The sequence below is a fragment of the Neoarius graeffei genome, chromosome 22, assembly GCF_027579695.1.
Source record: "Neoarius graeffei isolate fNeoGra1 chromosome 22, fNeoGra1.pri, whole genome shotgun sequence".
Taxonomy (NCBI): Eukaryota; Metazoa; Chordata; class Actinopteri; order Siluriformes; family Ariidae; genus Neoarius; species Neoarius graeffei.
The window spans coordinates 28,266,856-28,287,041 of NC_083590.1; the positions used below are offsets into that span (position 1 = coordinate 28,266,856).

General features: G+C 42.4%; 1 protein-coding gene across 1 annotated transcript; it reads left to right on the top strand.

The window, feature by feature from the left end:
- The first annotated feature begins 1,293 nt into the window (after positions 1–1,293).
- On the top strand, positions 1,294–19,784 carry tspan13b (tetraspanin 13b). Its single transcript, XM_060904048.1, has 6 exons — positions 1,294–1,475; positions 5,589–5,756; positions 6,857–6,937; positions 11,847–11,960; positions 13,822–13,932; positions 18,909–19,784. Exons 1-6 carry the CDS (start codon positions 1,413–1,415, stop codon positions 18,981–18,983), a joined length of 612 nt encoding a protein of 203 aa, XP_060760031.1. The 5' UTR covers positions 1,294–1,412; the 3' UTR covers positions 18,984–19,784.
- The last annotated feature ends 402 nt before the right edge of the window (positions 19,785–20,186 follow it).

A 20,186-nucleotide genomic window follows, 5' to 3' on the forward strand; every position in this document is an offset into this window, starting at 1 on the left:
TGTTGTTATAGGGGCGGCACAGTGGTGTAGTGGTTAGTGCTGTTGCCTCACAGCAAGAAGGTTCTGGGTTCGAGCCCACGAGGCCGATGAGGGCCTTTCTGTGTGGAGTTTGCATGTTCTCCCCGTGTCTGCGTGGGTTTCCTCTGGGTGCTCCGGTTTCCCCTACAGTCCAAAGACATGCAGGTTAGGTTAACTGGTGACTCTAAATTGTCCGTGAGTGTGAATGATTGAGGGGAGAAAATCTCTATAATAATCCAGTAGAAAGCAACAGGAAACCACTACTGTAATGGTCCCTAGAGACTCGGCCACGTCATTGTAGTGATATGGATGGATGGATGGATGGATGGATGGATGGATGGATGGATTGTTGTGGGGCAGCACAGTGGTGTAGTGGTTAGCACTGTCGCCTCACAGCAAAGTCCTGGATTCGAGCCCCGTGGCCGACGAGGGCCTTTCTGTGCGGAGTTTGCATGTTCTCCCCGTGTCTGTGTGGGTTTCCTTCGGGTGCTCCGGTTTCCCCTACAGTCCAAAGACATGCAGGTTAGGTTAACTGGTGACTCTAAATTGTCCGTGAGTGTGAATGGTTGAGAGGAGAAAACCTCGATAATAATCCAGTAGAAGGCAACGGGAAACCACTACTGTAATGTTCCCTAGAGACTCGGCCACGTCATTGTAGTGATATTGATGGATGTGTTGTTGTGGGGCAGCACAGTGGTGTAGTGGTTAGCACTGTTGCTTCACAGTAAGAAGGTCCTGGGTTCGAGCCAAGCGGCCGGTGAGGGCTTTTCTGTGTAGAGTTTGCATGCTCTCCCCATGTCTGCATGGGTTTGCTTCGGTTTCTCCTCTTAACCATTCATACTCACGGACAATTTAGAGCCACCAATTAGCCTAACCTGCATGTCTTTGGACTGTGGGGGAAACTGGAGCACCCGGAGGAAACCCGAAGGTCCTGGGTTCGAGCCCAGTGTCCGACGAGGGCCTTTCTGTAAGGGGTTTGCATGTTCTCCCCGTCTCTGCGTGGGTTTGCTTCGGTTCCCCCACAATTGGTCAGCCCTGCGATGACCTGGCGACTTGTCCAGGGTGTACCCCACCTCTCGCCGGATAGGCTCCAGCTTGCCTGCGACCCTGTTGGACAGGCTAAGCGGCTACAGATAATGCATGGATGTGTCGTTGTATCCCATCAGCACTCGAGCTGCACACACTAGGCAGGATTGAGGCTTATTTCAAGGATCTGGCAACCCTACACATTCATCTGCTTGTACAGCATTTTGCACTCAGCTGCGTTTTATTCATTCATTCACCTGCTCTACTGACTAGAGCTATCAGCCAGGGGTTTCATTGTAATTTATGTAACTGCAGTGAGGTTTTCAGGCCCTGTTGGTGTTTTTGTGAGCAAACCATCGTGTGAGAAGATGAGCTGTGCTGGATTCACCTGCTCTAAGAATTCCCTCTGCGCCCTCAACATCCTCTATGTGGTGAGTTGGTAACGAACTAACAACCATATGGACAGATTTCTCTCACTACTAGGGCTGTATTTAGACGAGTTTAATGTGCATTTGGTAAAGTTTTCATTCAGGAATGTTGGGAAACTCTGTCTCCTTGTCCATCCAGCAAGGTTAATATGAATTATTCAGGATAATTTCTGATGCTAAGCCGCGGTTTTGGGTTTCATGGTGCCTGACTGCTGCACTGGCACTGAGGGGGATAAAAACAAACAAGTGTTTAATGCTGGCTGCGGCTGAAATATGTAGTGTTTCATTTGAACATGGTATTTAGTGCGCTGTTTTCATCTGCGTAACCATGGCGACCAGTTAGCTCTATGCCCACTATCTAGTATCTGAGTACACAGTTTGGAACAAAGCCCATGTTTCCTTTCAGTTTCCTTCAGTCATGTCTTGTTTGCTCCATTTTTAGCACTTTTTTTTAAATTAATTCTCAATTAATTATGAGCCCTTCATAATAAAAACAAACATCCATGGAGTTACATTTGTGTCCAGTATTTCTTTGTGTCCTGTTGAACCCATTAACTTCGCCTGTTTATGACAAGCTGCATGTTACATGTTTCATCCTGTCCTTTAGAGCTAGAGACATTTTAATTTAATAGCTTGTCATTTCCAGGGAATATACTGTATGTGTGTGTGTGTGTGTGTGTGTGTGTATATATATATATATATATATATATATATATATATATATATATATATATTATTTTTTATATATGTGGGGCGGCACGGTGGTGTAGTGGTTAGCACTGTCGCCTCAGAGCAAGAAGGTTCTGGGTTCGAGTCCAGTGGCCGGCGAGGGCCTTTCTGTGTGGAGTTTGCATGTTCTCCCCGTGTCTGCATGGGTTTCCTCCGGGTGCTCCAGTTTCCCCCACAGTCCAAAGACATGCAGGTTAGGTTAACTGGCGACTCTAAATTGTCCATGATTGTGAATGGTTGAGAGGAGAAAACCTCTATAATAATCCAGGAGAAGGCAACAGGAAACCACTACTGTAATGATCCCTAGAGACTCAGCCACGTCATTGTAGTGATATGGATGGATGGATGGATGGATGTGTTGTTGTGGGGTGGTGTAGTGGTTAGCACTGTCACCTCACAGCAAGAAGGTTCTGAGTTCAAACCCAGTGGCTGACAGGGGCCTTTCTGTGTGGAGTTTGCATGTTCTCCTCATGTCTGCGTGGGTTTCCTCTGGGTGCTCCGGTTTCCCCCACAGTCCAAAGTGAGTGTGAATGGTTGTTTGTCTCTATGTGCAGCCCTGCGATGACCTGGAACAGGATAAGTGGATACAGATAATGGATGGATGGATATATAATGTGTGTGTGTGTGTGTGTGTATTAGTGTGTATAAATAATTTTTTTTTTTCCCCCCTGGAAGTGACAAGCTCTAAAATCTCATCTCGTTATCTCTAGCCGCTTTATCCTTCTACAGGGTCGCAGGCAAGCTGGAGCCTATCCCAGCTGACTACGGGCGAAAGGCGGGGTACACCCTGGACAAGTCGCCAGGTCATCACAGGGCTGACACATAGACACAGACAACCATTCACACTCACATTCACACCTACGGTCAATTTAGAGTCACCAGTTAACCTAACCTGCATGTCTTTGGACTGTGGGGGAAACCGGAGCACCCGGAGGAAACCCACGCGGACACGGGGAGAACATGCAAACTCCGCACAGAAAGGCCCTCGCCGGCCACGGGGCTTGAACCCGGACCTTCTTGCTGTGAGGCGACAGCGCTAATCACTACACCACCGTGCCGCCGCTCTAAAATTTCAGTGTAAAAATTTATTTATATTATATGATTCATCCTACACTGGTTTTGCCTTCATCCAATTAAATGCTGTCAACAAAATATATGTCCTGCCCCCAGGGGTGTGTCTTGTTTTACAGTAGCAGCTTGTTATTTCATTTATACTCAAAATTAAACCTTCTGTCCGTACTCAGACAGGGTTCCCACAGGTCATGAAATTTTAAAACTTCTATTCCAGACATGGAAAGTCAAGGGATTTGATCATATTTTGGGCCAAGCCATGGAATATCAGCGAATTTTGTTTGTGGCATTTTTAAATTCTAGTTGCCGTTTTGGCAAAATGGCAATATTTTCCATGCAGTGTTTAAGCACTAGGTTTAAGCAGTGAAGAAAATAAATTTTTGTCCTGAAAACATCTGTGAATTAGTACTTAAATAAAGTTTGCAAATTGATAGGTTTAAAATATTGTGGCTGGTTTTTGTTTGCTCACCATGAAGGCAGGTTGTGTTTTTGTTTGTTCTAGGTCTTGGAAATTCAGCTTTTTAGTCAGGAAAAGTCAGGGAACTTTGCATTTGAGTTAGAGTCGGAGCCCTAAGTCAAATGTCAAATGTGGCCAATGTTTCAAGTGAGACACAATCAAGAAATTTTAAAAATGGTGCAACCTTTTGAGGAGAGGTTATCCAATTTAGTAAGAAATTTTAAACATCTGTATGATGTCGGCTGGAAGGATCTCATCTCATTATCTCTAGCCGCTTTATCCTGTTCTACAGGGTCGCAGGCAAGCTGGAGCCTATCCCAGCTGACTACGGGCGAAAGGCGGGGTACACCCTGGACAAGTCGCCAGGTCATCACAGGGCTGACACATAGACACAACCATTCACACTCCCATTCACACCTACGGTCAATTTAGAGCCACCAGTTAACCTAACCTGCATGTCTTTGGACTGTGGGGGAAACCGGAGCACCCGGAGGAAACCCACGCAGACACGGGGAGAACATGCAAACTCCACACAGAAAGGCCCTCGCCGGCCCCGGGGCTCAAACCCAGGACCTTCTTGCTGTGAGGCGACAGCGCTAACCACTACACCACCGTGCCGCCCGGCTGGAAGGATATTGGACAGAAATTGGACGGTTGACCTGGGCGTCAGCTCAAACGTGTACAGCTTGGCTTCAAAAGGCAGCATTTTGCCATCTTGGATATCATCCTCATTAATGTGAAAAGATGTGGGTCAAGGCAGAGATGAGAAATCCTCTACAGTTGGAAAAAAAAGACTTGTATTAATCTCTTCCTGCTCTCTGTATTTCTCAAATTCACTAAGTTACTGTTGTGCTTATGGTCAGTGGAGACGGGGCATATCTCGAATGCTATAGGCTGTTTAGTAAATCAGTCAAGGACTTTGACACCCCGTCACTCTGACGTCCTGTTTTTAATAGGAAATACGTCAACATGCGGAATCGCATCATGACTCTGAAGCTAATTCATAGGGACTTTAAACATGAATGTGTTTGTGGGATGTGTAGGTTTTGGCGTGCAGAGTGAACTTTTTTTTTTGAAGACAGTTGTAGATAGACTAAAAAATGTAGACTAAGAGTATGGCAATAAGATCATCATTGGGTGGCATAGTGGTGCAGCTGGTAATGCTGATGCATCACAACTCCAGGTTTGTATGTTCTCCGTGTGTGTGTGGGGGGGGGGGGTTCCTCGCACATCCCATAAACATACCAGTCCTTGGAGGTGGATTATTAAAATAAGTTGCACCTAGCTGTGCAAGTTAATGGCATTTAGCAGACGCTCTTATCCAGAGCAGCCTGGGGAGCAGTTGGGGGTTATGTGCCTTGCTCAGGGGCACTTCAGCCATTTCCTGCTGGTCCAGGAAATCAAACCAGTGACCTTTCGGTCCCAAAGCTGCTTCTCTAACCATTAGGCCACAGCTTCTCCATGAGCGACTGTAAATGTGTGTGTGCATGGTGTCCTGTGATGGACTGGTGTTCCATCCAGGGTGTATTCCCACTTTGCACCCGGTGTTTCAGGGATTGGCTCCGGATCCACTTCAGCCCTAACCAGAATAAAGCTGTTGTTGAAGATCAGGCCAAGTTAACTCAGACTATCCTGGCCCGGTGATGATGGCTATGGATGATTGATAATGTTAAACATTAACCTTAGCAGTTTAACCAGTTATTGCCAAAATGTGATCTTGACATCATTTGTATCATATAATATAGGAGCACTTCAAGTACCTGTATCTTATTTTAACTGTTATATTGTTTGTTTGTTTTTTATCCTTTCTGACTCCCTGTCTCCCTGCTGTCTCCCTCCTCTTGTCTGTCCTCCTGCAGATGGTGAGCATGTTGATGATCGGCATCGCTGCCTGGGGAAAGTGGTTTGGCCTCGTCTCGAGTTTCCAGGTGGTAGGGGGCATCATCGGCATTGGGGTCTTTCTGTTCCTTGTCGCTTTGGCTGGACTCATTGGGGCCATAAAGCACCACCAAGTTCTTCTCTTCTTTGTATCCTTTGTATCAAAGACAGCAGGTCACTGGCAAACAGTTTGTCTATGAGATGTGTTAAAAGATATTTGAGATCATTTTTGGAGGGCAATTATGACTTTATAATACCCTGGACACGAAACATGCTTTTCTTGCATACCTGGGATGATTTGACCAACCCTATTGGCGCTACATCAGTAGATATTTGTTTAGCATTTTGGAAGGAGTCTCTAGTCTCAGTGTTTTGTAACTTTATAGCTGCTGTAATGTAAGTGATAACAGGAACGAACTGTGCCAAGTTTCCCAAAAGTATCGTAGCACAAAGATCATCGTTAAATGGTAGCCCAAGCAGCACAATGAACACTCTCTCTCCTGGTTAAGAGACTCTTAGCATTAAGAGGCTTTTGGGAAACCCACCACTGGTCCATAATTTTCACTGTAGCTAGAAGCAGATAAAAAGCGTCATTCTTTAATAAATTGAAAATGGGTAGTGTTGGCAAATTGCTGTGTTATAAGAAGAACAAGCCACTTTGGGATATTTTATGTTATTGGAAAATAATCATCAGGGTAATTACTGTAACTCGGCTTCACATTGGCCACCCAATCATTGATTATTTTCTTTTAACAGCATGTCCGGTTTTATTTTATTTCTTTACATATTGAAATTTTAGCATATGTTACAACATTTTGTAACCATTAGCTCAATGCACATCAATAAATATGCGTTAATGGATGAACTTTTTTTTTTTCTTCTGAGATTTGGGGTTTGTTTTTGTTTTTTGTTAATTCTCAAGCACACTGTGATTTGGTTTTACAAAATCAGCTTTGTAATCAAATGCGCTTTCATTGTTTCAGGGATGTCGATGCTCGACTGTCCTCCCTCATTTCTAGCCATTGTTTGTTCCTCTTTATTTTCCATGAGCATGCAATAAGACGCTCGGTGTCCATTTTCACTTTGTAGCAAAGCTGTACACTGAACACAGCACAGAAACGGATACTTCATGAAAGTCAAATATTCATTATGCTGTGTGTGTGTGTGTGTGTGTGTGTGTGTGTGTGTGTGTGTGTGTGTGTGTGTGTGTGTTTTATTCCTTTATCCTTCCTTAATGGTTGATTATTAGTATATGATTATCCTGTTCCTGGTTTTTGTGGTCCAGTTCTCTGTGTCCAGTGCGTGCCTGGCCATTAACAAAGAGCAGCAGGTAAAGTCTGAGCAGATCATAACGGCCTTCATAAATCCAGGAAACAGATTGGCATCAGTGGATCTCTAAGCATCATGCTAATTGATTTTGGAGTTTAATGGTGGTGAGATAATGAAGTGGAGCTCTGCAGATTTTCTTGGCACTCACTTTAGCATGCTGATCAGTTATGTATTATACGGTGTATTTTTAGAAAGCTCTCAGACTGATCCAGTGTTGCTGGTTTATTCATACTAGTCTTTCACCTCCTGTTATTTGTTGCCTTGGTGTTCTGTATATGCATGTGCAAGCTTTTGTGCCTTGTTTTTATATATATATGGTCAGGTTATATTATAAATACCAACATTATTGTTTTGGTAGATGCTAGGAATTCAACATTTTAACATCGGAATACACTGCAATTGTAAAAATATGCAAAAAGAGCGGGCTTGTTTTTGATAGATGAGCCAATCAGCATGCAAGTGTGGAATGATTGACGGCTACGCAGGTGTTTTGAACCCTCTGATATTCACTTCTACACACTGGAAGCTCCGCCCCTTTCTCCCATGTCATACTAGTAATCTTTCATCTCGTCTCGATTTTTCCACAAGGTACGCTATATGGCCAAATGTTTGTGGACACCTAACCATCACAGCCAAATGCAGGTCTTCTGCAAGTATTACAATTTCCTTTCACTAGAACTAAGAGGTCCAAACCTGTTCCAGGATGACAATGCCCCTGTGAACAAAGCTTCATGAGAACATGGTTTGGCAAGGTTGGAGTGGAACAGTGGCGGCTGGTAGTCTTTCAAACAGGGGAGGCTGGTCGGTTACGATATTTCCAGATTTTAAAAGAAAAAACACATCAATTTTGCCCATACTCTTGCCTCTGATCTGGCTGATTGTTGGCAGCGTCACAAACTGTGAAATAACAGGTTCTTTTGGCCCATTAGCCTACTGTCCAATATACATGATGGTGGTGTTGGGGGGGTATATTTTAACATTTTATATTTTAAAATTGTGGCATGTTGTTTAAAAATTGACCTCGGCTGTGTTTTTGTTTAAAAATGTTTTCCAAATTGTAGCGGTGTTTAATTCATGTCCAGAAAAACATATATTCCAATATAATATACTCAGCATAAACATTTTAAATAGATTCTATATTTTTGGTCCATCCATGACATATTACTAAAGTAGCCTATTTACTGTTGTTGATGTGGGTCACTTGCTGTTAGCCAATTCACTTTCTCGTACCAGGAGAGCTGAAAGGAACGAGTATTATTCCCTACCTTTTTCACCAAGTCAATTTGAGGCGTTGGTCTACCCTGCTCTTTAATTTTAATTTTTTCCTCGAAAGGAAGACTGGCAAATGGCTTTGCCAAAATTAAATCAGCAATGCTTGGCATCCCTGCGCAGCTTTCTTGCTAGCTGACTAGCCCCCTCAAGTTCAAGTTCAGTCACTCAAATAAACGAAATTTCTGGAACTAAGATAGCAAACTTGACAACACTATATTTACACTTTATTTACAATGAAAATATATACAAACTAAAAAAGCTGGTAGAAACCGTATGTAATGAATGAAATCGAAATGTAAGCCGATCTCTTACAATACACCACAGCACTTGCGAATCCGCATGGGACTGAACTGATGTTGCCAGATACTGCTGACGTTATCCAGCCCAAAATATGTTCAAAACCCGCCAAAATGCACTTAAAACCGCCCAATTGGGCGGGAAATCGCCCAATCGGGCGGGAAATCGCCCAATCTGGCAACACTGTCCGCTGCCTGTCTATAGTTGAAACGAGCTGTCAATCAAAGAAAATATCCGGCCGCTTTCACCAATCACCAGTCTCCTCGCGGAAACTGCCATGTCCCTCCCATGTGAGGCTCGGAGTCCGTAGGCGGGCATTTTCGCAGTATTTGTCCAATAACTGTCTTGCACTTTAAGATTGAAAAGCGCAGAGCTCCCAAATGCCGTTGAAGTCCACTGAGGCTGGGAGTCCGTGAGACTCCGTGGGCGGGCGTTTTCGCAGTATTTGTCCAATAATCGTCTTGCATTTTGAGATTGACAAGCACATAGCTCCCAATCCACTGAGGCTGGGCTGCATCACGCTGTCACGAGGGGGAAAAACTCACGCACACTAGGCGAACTGGGGAAAGTTATAACGGAATGATTTCGCACTGTAGTGGGTTGAGCACATATATTTCTATGATTCTGGATCTGAAATAGCAATGTTATAAGGTCGGCTATAACATAAGCCTAGCGCAATTCATCCTACACGATGTTCGTCATTTTTAGAGGAGGCTGAGCCTCCCTCGTTGTCTTAGAGCAATCGCCCGTGGAGTGGAAGACCTTCAGTGTCCTGCTCAGAGCCTTGATCTCAACCCCACTGAACACCTTTGGGATGAATGGGAATGCTGACTGCACCACAGGCCTCCTAACCCAAAATCAGTGCCCGATTTCACTCTTGTGGCTGAATGAACACACCTCCTCACAGCCACACTCCAAAATCTAGTGGAAACCTCAAAGAGGGAAGCAACCTTGTATGGGATGTTCAACAAGTACATTGGTGTGTTTTGGTCGTGTCCAAAAACTTTTGGCTGTATAGTGTACTTTGGATAGTATGGATTAATCAGTCACTGCTAATGACATGTTATGGAGATCAAATCTATGCAGTGTTTTATTCTGTCTCTGACTGGCTGCATGATTCTACAGTCTGGGTGAGAAAGAAATCCGCCCCAGCCTCACTTCTTCAAATGGCTCTCTGGATTTATCTTACAACCATAAGTGGTGGTGATGTACTTGGATTCACAAATAATATTTAGACCTTAAGATAACAGCATTTATTCTATCCACATTCACTGGCTATGAGTAATCGCACGCTCTGATTGGTGACTTGGATATCAGCTCATATACAGTGAGTAGAGAAAAACAAAATGGCAGAGTGTGTCGCTGAACTAGCCGAGGACGAAATAAAAACCCCAAAAATTAAAAGCAACAAAATATGATAAGAAGGTATCTTTTTTTTTCCCCCCAAGAATTATTCTAATAGCATTTTTCACAAATTGCTCCTGTCATTTCGCCGGTTTGTTTACATTCTAAGCGGAAATTATTTTGTCGGACGTTTTGTATAACGGTTTTATTTATCAGATTTGCAAAAAATAAATCTCAAAATCCAGTGAATGTGGATAGAATACAACAGTTATTCCATTCAATCTCATCATACATGGCTTATAGACCCTTTTCAGTCACGTGACCTTCGTAAACGCGACCACCATTTTGGACATGTAGCGGACTTCGGCTCAAATTGGTTTGAATGCGAGGAAGGCGACAAACGGAGAACATACAAGAAAAAGGAGCGAGATGCAGAAAACACCTTCGCTATCCAGCGACGTAGGGCATTTACAGGGCGAGCAGAGGGAGAAATAACAACAGTAACAACACATTAGCAACGCCGTACAGAAATACCGGTTTATGGCACAGACCCTTTCGGTTCTCGCTCATCTAGCTGCTACAATGACTGCTTAGACTGCAACAATAATACCTAACACACATTTAAGTAGCCGTCGTAAAGACGTGAAACTCATCGAGTGACGAGTGTGTTCATTGATAAGCTAACACAATCTAAAAGTAGACATACCATCACACTGCCCTGGCGCTGTGTACAGTTTACCTTCTATGGTTTGTGCACTCACTATTTGCCATTACTTTCTCCAACCGTTGTTAGAGATTACAGGGAACGGCCTGGATTTAAGAGACAAATACATGTTCCTCTTATTTTGAACACTTATTTGTAGGCAGTGCTTAATTTGTAAAGTGGGAGGTCCCGGAGCGCAGAGGATGAGCGGCTCCGGTGCGGAAAAAGAGAGGGGGGAGGGGGGCGCGGCGCTGCGCTTCTGGGCATGTTTTTCACTGCAAATTAAGTTCATCTGCAGATATTTTGTGGATGTCGTTTCATGAGAGAAATCACCAACAAGACAGATATCAAAATCAGACATTAACACTAAATAAACTTGCATTTTTTTATTTAATTATTTGTTTTGTTTTGTTTGTTACATAGTCAAAAGAGGTGTCAGATCACCGGATCCAGTGTAAATAGCTGCCGGAGCCAACGCCCGAGGTTCCGGAGCGCGCTCCGGCTTGCTCCCCCTCAAATTAAGCGCTGTTTGTAGGACACTGCCTCTGATCTGTCCTACAGTCTACCAACAGCAAAGGAACACAACGCTAGCTAATAGCTACTACAGAAGAACAAAGAGGTTACAATGGGTTATTTTAGCCTATTTGGTTACACACTCGCCGCCACAGAATGTTAACAGCAATGTAATGCCTTTTCTGGCTAATTTTATTCATCTTACCTACAACAAAGTGGTCACTACACAAGCGTTGGTATGCCACTATCCATCTTCTCCGTCGGTCAGCATCTACCGGGATCCGATAAAATGATAACCCTTGCCTTGTTTGTTGATGGTTACTACATCCAGGTGCACAACAATATAGTGGCATGATGGAAGTCTTGCTGAAAATAAACACTTTCTTTGCTGCCGTTCCTCAATGCTGGCTGTGGTAAACTACTGGTAGTACACGTCCAAAATGGCGGCCGCGTTTGTCGTGACGTCACGTGAAAAGGGTCCATAGCCGACTCTGTGCTATGCGCCTCATCGGCTATCGGCTCATGTACAACTCGATTTGGTGGAATAACTGTTAAATATCCTGATGTAGATGCCAAGTATGACCTTATGTTGGTGTTTTTGAAAGACAGGAGAATTCTGTTAGGATGTTTTTACCAGTTGCCCCTTAGTTACACCACATTTGTTTGGAATACCTTTTGAGATGTTTTTTTGATGTGACAGAAAAGTACAGAGATGCCTAAAGGGAAATTAGATTCAAATTGGTGTGTGTGTGTGTGTGTGTGTGTGTGTGCATGCACGCAGAATGAGCTGTTGGAGGTCGGCTGGAACAACTCACAGACCACACAAAGGGATGTGGAGAAGAGCCTGAACTGCTGCGGATTCTCTCACGTGGATGTCAACGGCACCTGTCCTGCTGTAATTCTCTCTTTTTTACACACACACACACACACACACACACACACACACACACACACACACACACACACACTTTTTTTTTGTCATTCTGGGGACCTTCTATTGACAAAATGATTAGTGTATGTAATTAATGCTATGTCTAAACCTTAACCTGATCTTAACCTCAGTAGCCAATAGGAAATATTTTGGCTCTTTTTGGTTTTCAAATATAATAATAATAATAATAATGTTTTTGTGAGGACCAGGTGATTGTACAGACATTTGTAAGGACTTTTTTTTGGGGGGGGCGTCCTCACAAAGGGCACAATACAATACATCAGCACATACCTACACACCCTGATTTATTTTACAGCTTTATGACTTGTATTAAGTATCATAAATGTCAGTTCTGTCTGAGGGGATTTCATTCCAGGGCCCTTAAAAACTAGTGATTGATTTATTTAACATGAATAGATTTTTTTTTCCTAAATTTTCCATGTTAACCACCAGAAGAAAGCACTTTTTTGTGTTATTTATCAAACCCAGGACATTTTGTTTTTCTTGTTTTAATTAAGCAATAAGTTGAAGTTCAAGGTCAGTAGATGTGTAATCCTCTAAACTTTTTTTTTTTTGCCCTGGTTGTGGCAGAGATGTTATGACTGTTTATGAAAGTCAGAAATGTTTAGTCTTGTTTTATTTCACTAACCTTGCTTATACTGATAATTTTTTTTCCAAAAGGACAGAGATCTTAAAGAATGACAGAATTATATATGACACATAGATGACAATTTTAAAGGAAATGGCAACGTAAAGTGTTGGACCACCACAAGCCACCAGTACAGCTTTACTGTGTCTTGGTATAGATTTCTCTGTACTTTACTGGAGGGATGAACACCTTTCTTTCTAATGATATTCCATCAGAGAATCTGTTCTTGAACCTGCGGTCTAAGATCCTACTTCAGGTCTGCAGCTACTGTGGTTTATCAAAGATTATTATACATACAGGACACTTTTTTTTTTTTTTTTTAAATGGAATAAAAACGTATTCTCTTCCCTTCTAGCAGATTTCATTCATTTGGTTTGATAGCATGTGATATTATTAGCGTATCGCTTATCCTATGTGTATTACATCACTCTACCCAATGGAGAATGAGCGTTGAATATGTTTTACGATATTGTATGGTCGTCAAGACAACATGTCACGCATCAGAGATGTAAAACTTCCATGTGAGTGAGCGACTGTGATAATTTGTAAACAAACATGGCCGCCAGGTTTGCTTTGTTAAATACAGAAGGTTTTGAGAGAATTTTGAAAGAGAAAGACGTGTTGAACACCCAAAAGGAATGTGTAGTATAATAATAATAATAATAATATTGAACTCATCTTCGACTTGGGGGCGGCACGGTGGTGTAGTGGTTAGCACTGTTGCCTCACAGCAAGAAGGTCCGGGTTCGAGCCCCGTGGCCGGCGAGGGCCTTTCTGTGCGGAGTTTGCATGTTCTCCCCGTGTCCGCGTGGGTTTCCTCCGGGTGCTCCGGTTTCCCCCACAGTCCAAAGACATGCAGGTTAGGTTAACTGGTGACTCTAAATTGACCGTAGGTGTGAATGTGAGTGTGAATGGTTGTCTGTGTCTATGTGTCAGCCCTGTGATGACCTGGCGACTTGTCCAGGGTGTACCCCGCCCTTTGCCCGTAGTCAGCTGGGATAGGCTCCAGCTTGCCTGCGACCCTGTAGAACAGGATAAAGCGGCTAGAGATGATGAGATGAGATCTTCGACTTGCTAAATACCATGCTAGCTGAATGGAATATATCTGATATACCATGAAAAAAAGCCAGCCAATATTATTTCAATATGTTATGATTTGTTTTGTTCCCCCTTCAGGCTTGTTTCATTCATTCCACATGTGATACGTGTGCAGCAAAGATCCAGGAGCATGTTGGGGAGGTGCTGCGCATCGTCGGAGGGATCGGCCTTTTCTTCAGTTTCACTGAGGTGAGGTAGAACGTTGAATGTAGGCTGCACAAAATGTTGTTGGTTGGTTGATAGCACAGTATTTTCTTTAACGAGCTATTAGGAGCTATTTTGTCACTGCTATAGCAAATAATGAGTGTTTGAAATATGCTCTGTAATATATCAGTCCATATGTCAAAGCAATGGCCGTAAACGAGATTCGTTGAGACCTGTGCGAGACATCGTAGGACGGAAGTAAAACGTACAGCAGAAATCAAAGTGACCGGCATCTGCTAACATTGTCAAAAGACGCACGCGCCCTCTTTCGAATGCTGATGTAATCAAGTCGGAAGTTTTGTTTGTTTTGATAGCAATCAGGAAAGTTTGAAAAAAGTAGCCAGTAATCGTCGTTTAAACTCGTTTTTGTGCAATATTTCGTTTGGAAAACAGTTTTCAAAGTGGCAGCACTGACACCTGGCTGACACTTCACGTTTTGAAGTCTCGCACAAGTCTCGTGAAGATCGCGCGGATAAGCGACGCCTGCCGTGGACCAAACGAACTAAATTCAACACGGCTAAAAACCGAATAGGCCGATAAGTACAATATTTAATTGCAGTTAGTTGCCAATACGAGTCACGATATAAGGTTACTAAAACCGAAAACGTAATTGAATAACACGTTAATTAAGAAATAAAGCAAATTTAAAAATGACTTCAGTTCCTCTTTAATGCAGGCCACCACACTCTCATCAGTCCTAGAGGTGCGGAGCTTGATTTACTCAAACAGCTCTAACTCAAGACTAGTTGAATGAATTGGCACATATTTTCAGTATAAAGGCTCTGAGGATGTCTGCAAAGTCATGCCCAGTTGAGCTGAGGTTTAGTGGACTGCACTGTTCTGCTGATCTTTAAGTGGATTTTAATGACTGGGTTACGATGCCGTCCGGTGGATTGAGGCACCTAAGCTTTCTGTTCCTGGTTGTAATCAAACAGATCGTTTGTTCAATCTTAGGTGTGAATTTATTTATAGCTAGACCATTTATACATTCATTCATGAAGAAAAATAGAAAAAATATCAGCAAAAAATGACTAAGAATAGCAGAATTTTTCACTCACCTGGTGTTTTCTACAGCAGCGTTAATATCCGGTGAGATGCTGCAGGCACCGATCTCTATAGGAAGACGTGTGTTGTGTTCTGTACTGCACTGTATGGTAGTTTAATAAATCCCAAACCTATGGACAGTTCATTTAATATTTTTTTAATAGTCAATTGATGCTTAGGGCGGCACGGTGGTGTAGTGGTTAGCGCTGTCGCCTCACAGCAAGAAGGTCCTGGGTTCGAGCCCCGGGGCCGGCGAGGGCCTTTCTGTGTGGAGCTTGCATGTTCTCCCCGTGTCCGCGTGGGTTTCCTCCAGGTGCTCCGGTTTCCCCCACAGTCCAAAGACATGCAGGTTAGGTTAACTGGTGACTCTAAATTGACCGTAGGTGTGAATGTGAGTGTGAATGGTTGTCTGTGTCTATGTGTCAGCCCTGTGATGACCTGGCGACTTGTCCAGGGTGTACCCCGCCTTTCGCCCGTAGTCAGCTGGGATAGGCTCCAGCTTGCCTGCGACCCTGTAGAAGGATAAAGCGGCTAGAGATGATGAGATGAATTGATGCTTGATAATATGAGAAAGTCTTCAAAACAAGAACAGCAGAAACTATTAAAAAGATTGATGAGCGCACAACTGTTTTTTCCACAAATGCTCATTTCAGTTGAAACTTTTATAATTCATGATGACGAACCGAGCAGAGGAATGAACATTTAAACTTCACGCTGCGTCATTCTACTGAACTTTGATGGTATTTCAAAAACATGGCCACCATCAGCTTTCAGCAGGCATTTCACGTTTAGCATTGAGCTGTCATAAAACTTGATAAATGCATTTATATATTTATTGTTCTATGGATCATATCAAGACCTGAGCACTGAAGGCAATATGTGCAGAGAGTGCTCGGACCCCAAAGAGCGCCACTTGTTTTTATTTATTTATTGGTTTATTTGATAGGGACAGTGCACATTCATGAACAATATTATAAAATACGGAATGTAAATATGCCGGAGTTAGCATAATTGCTAATTTTCCTTATATACAACCCCGATTCCAAAAAAGTTGGGACAAAATACAAATTGTAAATAAAAACGGAATGCAATGATGTGGAAGTTTCAAAATTCCATATTTTATTCAGAATAGAACATAGATGACATATCAAATGTTTAAACTGAGAAAATGTATCATTTAAAGAGAAAAATTAGGTGATTTTAAATTTCATGACAACAACACATCTCAAAAAAGTTGGGACAAGGCCATGTTTACCACTGTGAGACATCCCCTTTTCTCTTTACAACAGTCTGTAAACGTCTGGGGACTGAGGAGACAAGTTGCTCAAGTTTAGGGATAGGAATGTTAACCCATTCTTGTCTAATGTAGGATTCTAGTTGCTCAACTGCCTTAGGTCTTTTTTGTCATATCTTCCGTTTTATGATGCGCCAAATGTTTTCTATGGGTGAAGGATCTGGACTGCAGGCTGGCCAGTTCAGTACCCGGACCCTTCTTCTACGCAGCCATGATGCTGTAATTGATGCAGTATGTGGTTTGGCATTGTCATGTTGGAAAATGCAAGGTCTTCCCTGAAAGAGACGTCGTCTGGATGGGAGCATATGTTGCTCTAGAACCTGGATATACCTTTCAGCATTGATGGTGTCTTTCCAGATGTGTAAGCTGCCCATGCCACACGCACTAATGCAACCCCATACCATCAGAGATGCAGGCTTCTGAACTGAGCGCTGATAACAACTTGGGTCATCCTTCTCCTCTTTAGTCCGAATGACACGGCGTCCCTGATTTCCATAAAGAACTTCAAATTTTGATTCGTCTGACCACAGAACAGTTTTCCACTTTGCCACAGTCCATTTTAAATGAGCCTTGGCCCAGAGAAGACGTCTGCGCTTCTGGATCATGTTTAGATGCGGCTTCTTCTTTTGAACTATAGAGTTTTAGCTGGCAACGGCGGATGGCACGGTGAATTGTGTTCACAGATAATGTTCTCTGGAAATATTCCTGAGCCCATTTTGTGATTTCCAATACAGAAGCATGCCTGTATGTGATGCAGTGCCGTCTAAGGGCCCGAAGATCACGGGCACCCAGTATGGTTTTCCGGCCTTGACCCTTACGCACAGAGATTCTTCCAGATTCTCTGAATCTTTTGATGATATTATGCACTGTAGATGATGATATGTTCAAACTCTTTGCAATTTTACACTGTCGAACTCCTTTCTGATATTGCTCCACTATTTGTCGGCGCAGAATTAGGGGGATTGGTGATCCTCTTCCCATCTTTACTTCTGAGAGCCGCTGCCACTCCAAGATGCTCTTTTTATACCCAGTCATGTTAATGACCTATTGCCAATTGACCTAATGAGTTGCAATTTGGTCCTCCAGCTGTTCCTTTTTTGTACCTTTAACTTTTCCAGCCTCTTATTGCCCCTGTCCCAACTTTTTTGAGATGTGTTGCTGTCATGAAATTTCAAATGAGCCAATATTTGGCATGAAATTTCAAAATGTCTCACTTTCGACATTTGATATGTTGTTTATGTTCTATTGTGAATACAATATCAGTTTTTGAGATTTGTAAATTATTGCATTCCGTTTTTATTTACAATTTGTACTTTGTCCCAACTTTTTTGGAATCGGGGTTGTACACACACACACGGACATCTCCATATACACATTATTCCTCACTGTTAATTTTGGTTTTTCACTCAGTTTTAAATTCGGTGTTGTGTTTGAATTCTGGTTTTTTTGTGTAGTTGTATTGTGATTGTTTTGTATAATTGTATTGTATACGAATTAAAAAAATAATAATAATAATAATTGCTAATTTTCATTTGTAATCCCTAGGCAGGTGACATAAAACAGAACGAGATACAAATACACATACAGCAGTACACTGATTAGGGACAGATACAGCATCACTATTCACTGTTCACAAGTCCAGGACCGTGACAGAACCAACAAAAACAAACAACACAATTATGCAATCGTTGTCGGCTGTCTGTCACTAGCGATGATGACTGCTTTATTAGGATGCGCAGAAACGCAGATGGGCCATGAGGCCTGCGACAGAGCTTTCCTGAAGATGTGCCTTGCACAGTAAGGTAAGACAGACGATGTCGTGCCCCCATCGTGTTGTCTCTCTGGACCTCCAGACCTCATGCCAAGTGGTGCACAAAAATGCCACAGACCTGACGGGTATGGAAGTTTCCCTGCAGTGACAACTGACTTGCCGAGTGAGTGATGTCATCCGTTGGCCATTTGGGTGGCTCTTCCACATGCCATCTGGTGGTGTCATTGACCATGTGCCACCTTGTACCGAAAAGCGCCCTACAATTATGCAATACACAATATACAACAACATGGATAGAGAAAAGGACAACAGCAACTTGTGTCCCTGTTCATCTTTTGTTATTTGTTTGTTTACTTATTGTTTGTTTTTTGTTTTTATTTATTGTCCTGTTTTTTACCGAGGAAGTCATGGTCAAATGGTTAGAGAAACAGCTTTGGGACCAGAAGGTTGCTGGTTTGATTCCCTGAACCAGTAGGACTGGTTCAAGTGCCCTTGAGCAAGGCACCTAACCCCAACTGCTCCAGCAAGAGTAGTGGCGTACCTTGTGTCTGATTAGCCAGAGAAAAACTGATGATGCGATTATCAGTTCTGGCAAGAACCCGGCCATGACAAATCCAATATTGTCATGTCGTTTTTTTGTTTGTTTGTTTGTTTTTTAAATTGATGTTAAAATGTAATGTAATTTCAGCTGTAATTCTGAATCACAATTTTGCACCTGTAAAGATTTCTTGTAGTAGAATAAATGTAAAATTGTAATTTGATCTCAAACCACACTTTTCTTGTTTGAATATGGTGAAAACCCCTATATTTCCTTTTCTTCTTCTTCCAATATTTTATTTTATTTTTTTTTAGATCCTAGGGGTGTGGCTAACATACAGATACAGGAACCAGAAAGATCCACGGGCCAATCCTAGCGCGTTCCTGTAAACCCCAGCCTGGACATGGCAACTTCCTGTCCTCCATCCTGCAAATTCCTCTAACCACTGGACTTCTCGTAGAGCTCTGTACAACACCAGAAGTGTGTCTGTGTGTGTGTGTGCTTTCTCTGAAGCAGAGATCAGTGCTTGTTCTCGCTGCTGCGTGTATTGATCATTTTGAAAGAGTGCGGTGTTGTGAAGGAGGGGAGGGGGATCATGTCTATATCATGGAGCTGAATTTTTTTGTTGTTGTTGTTTTGTTTTGAATGGACCTACAAGTACACCAAATGAAACAAAATTTTTATGGAGGAAACACATCATCTTCTGTTGGATAGTTAAGGGCTAAAAGTAATTGTCATTTACTCTGTTTTATATTTAAAAAAAAAAAAAGCCCAAACTTGGAGAAAACACTCTGGGCCATGTGAGAGTAGTACAATGCTACTGATCATGAATGCAATAAACTGATCATGCTTTTTGATTGAGTTAATATTCATTTTAATTACTCTTTTGCATGACAAATAAATTGACATTAACTTAATTAATTGGAAAAAAACAATAACAACAACAATGCATGGTCTTTATTCATTATCCATGCAATATGAATGACAGCCTGTTAAGTTGGTTTGACATACTGTAGCTCGGGAATTGATCACGAAACGTACATCGTACTTGTGTGTGCTATCAAACCAATTCAATCTGTGTGCATTTATGTGTGGTTTTGGCTTTGTGCATGAGCACTTCACCATAGTGTGCATCTATATTCTATAGTTCTGTGAACTATGCCTCATCCATTACAAAAAAAAAACAATAAAGGGCAGATTATCCCACATTTCTGTTGTCCAGTTTTTGTTCAGCTTAATTGCAGAGTTTATAGGAAGCAAATAGTTTCATTTTTCTTTCCTGTTCTCAGGAATTTTTTAGACTGTTTCCTCAAGCAAAAAAAAAACAAAAGAACAAAACCTGCTTTCGTAACCAGGCAACGGGATTTCCTGGAAAATTTCACTTACCCCGCCTTAAAGGATATGAGCTGGGGGCTTCCGTTAACTCTATACCTTCAGGCAAACCAGTCGAGCATGCTGCAGTTCCTGGAGCTCGGCTTTAGTTCACTACATTCGTCTGTTAGATCTCTCTCTCTCTCTCTCTCTCTCTCTCTGACTTATCAGACTTTTCATTCTATTTCCCTTTGATTTTATGAACTATCTACATTATTAAA

Bases quoted from the DNA above. Each gene is read 5' to 3' on its own strand.
- tspan13b (XM_060904048.1), top strand. From the start codon at position 1,413: ATGAGCTGTGCTGGATTCACCTGCTCTAAGAATTCCCTCTGCGCCCTC. The intron at 5,757-6,856 runs GTATCCTTTGTA...GTTGATTATTAG, and splicing joins ACCAAGTTCTTCTCTTCTTT to TATATGATTATCCTGTTCCT. The intron at 11,961-13,821 runs GTAATTCTCTCT...TTCCCCCTTCAG, and splicing joins TCAACGGCACCTGTCCTGCT to GCTTGTTTCATTCATTCCAC.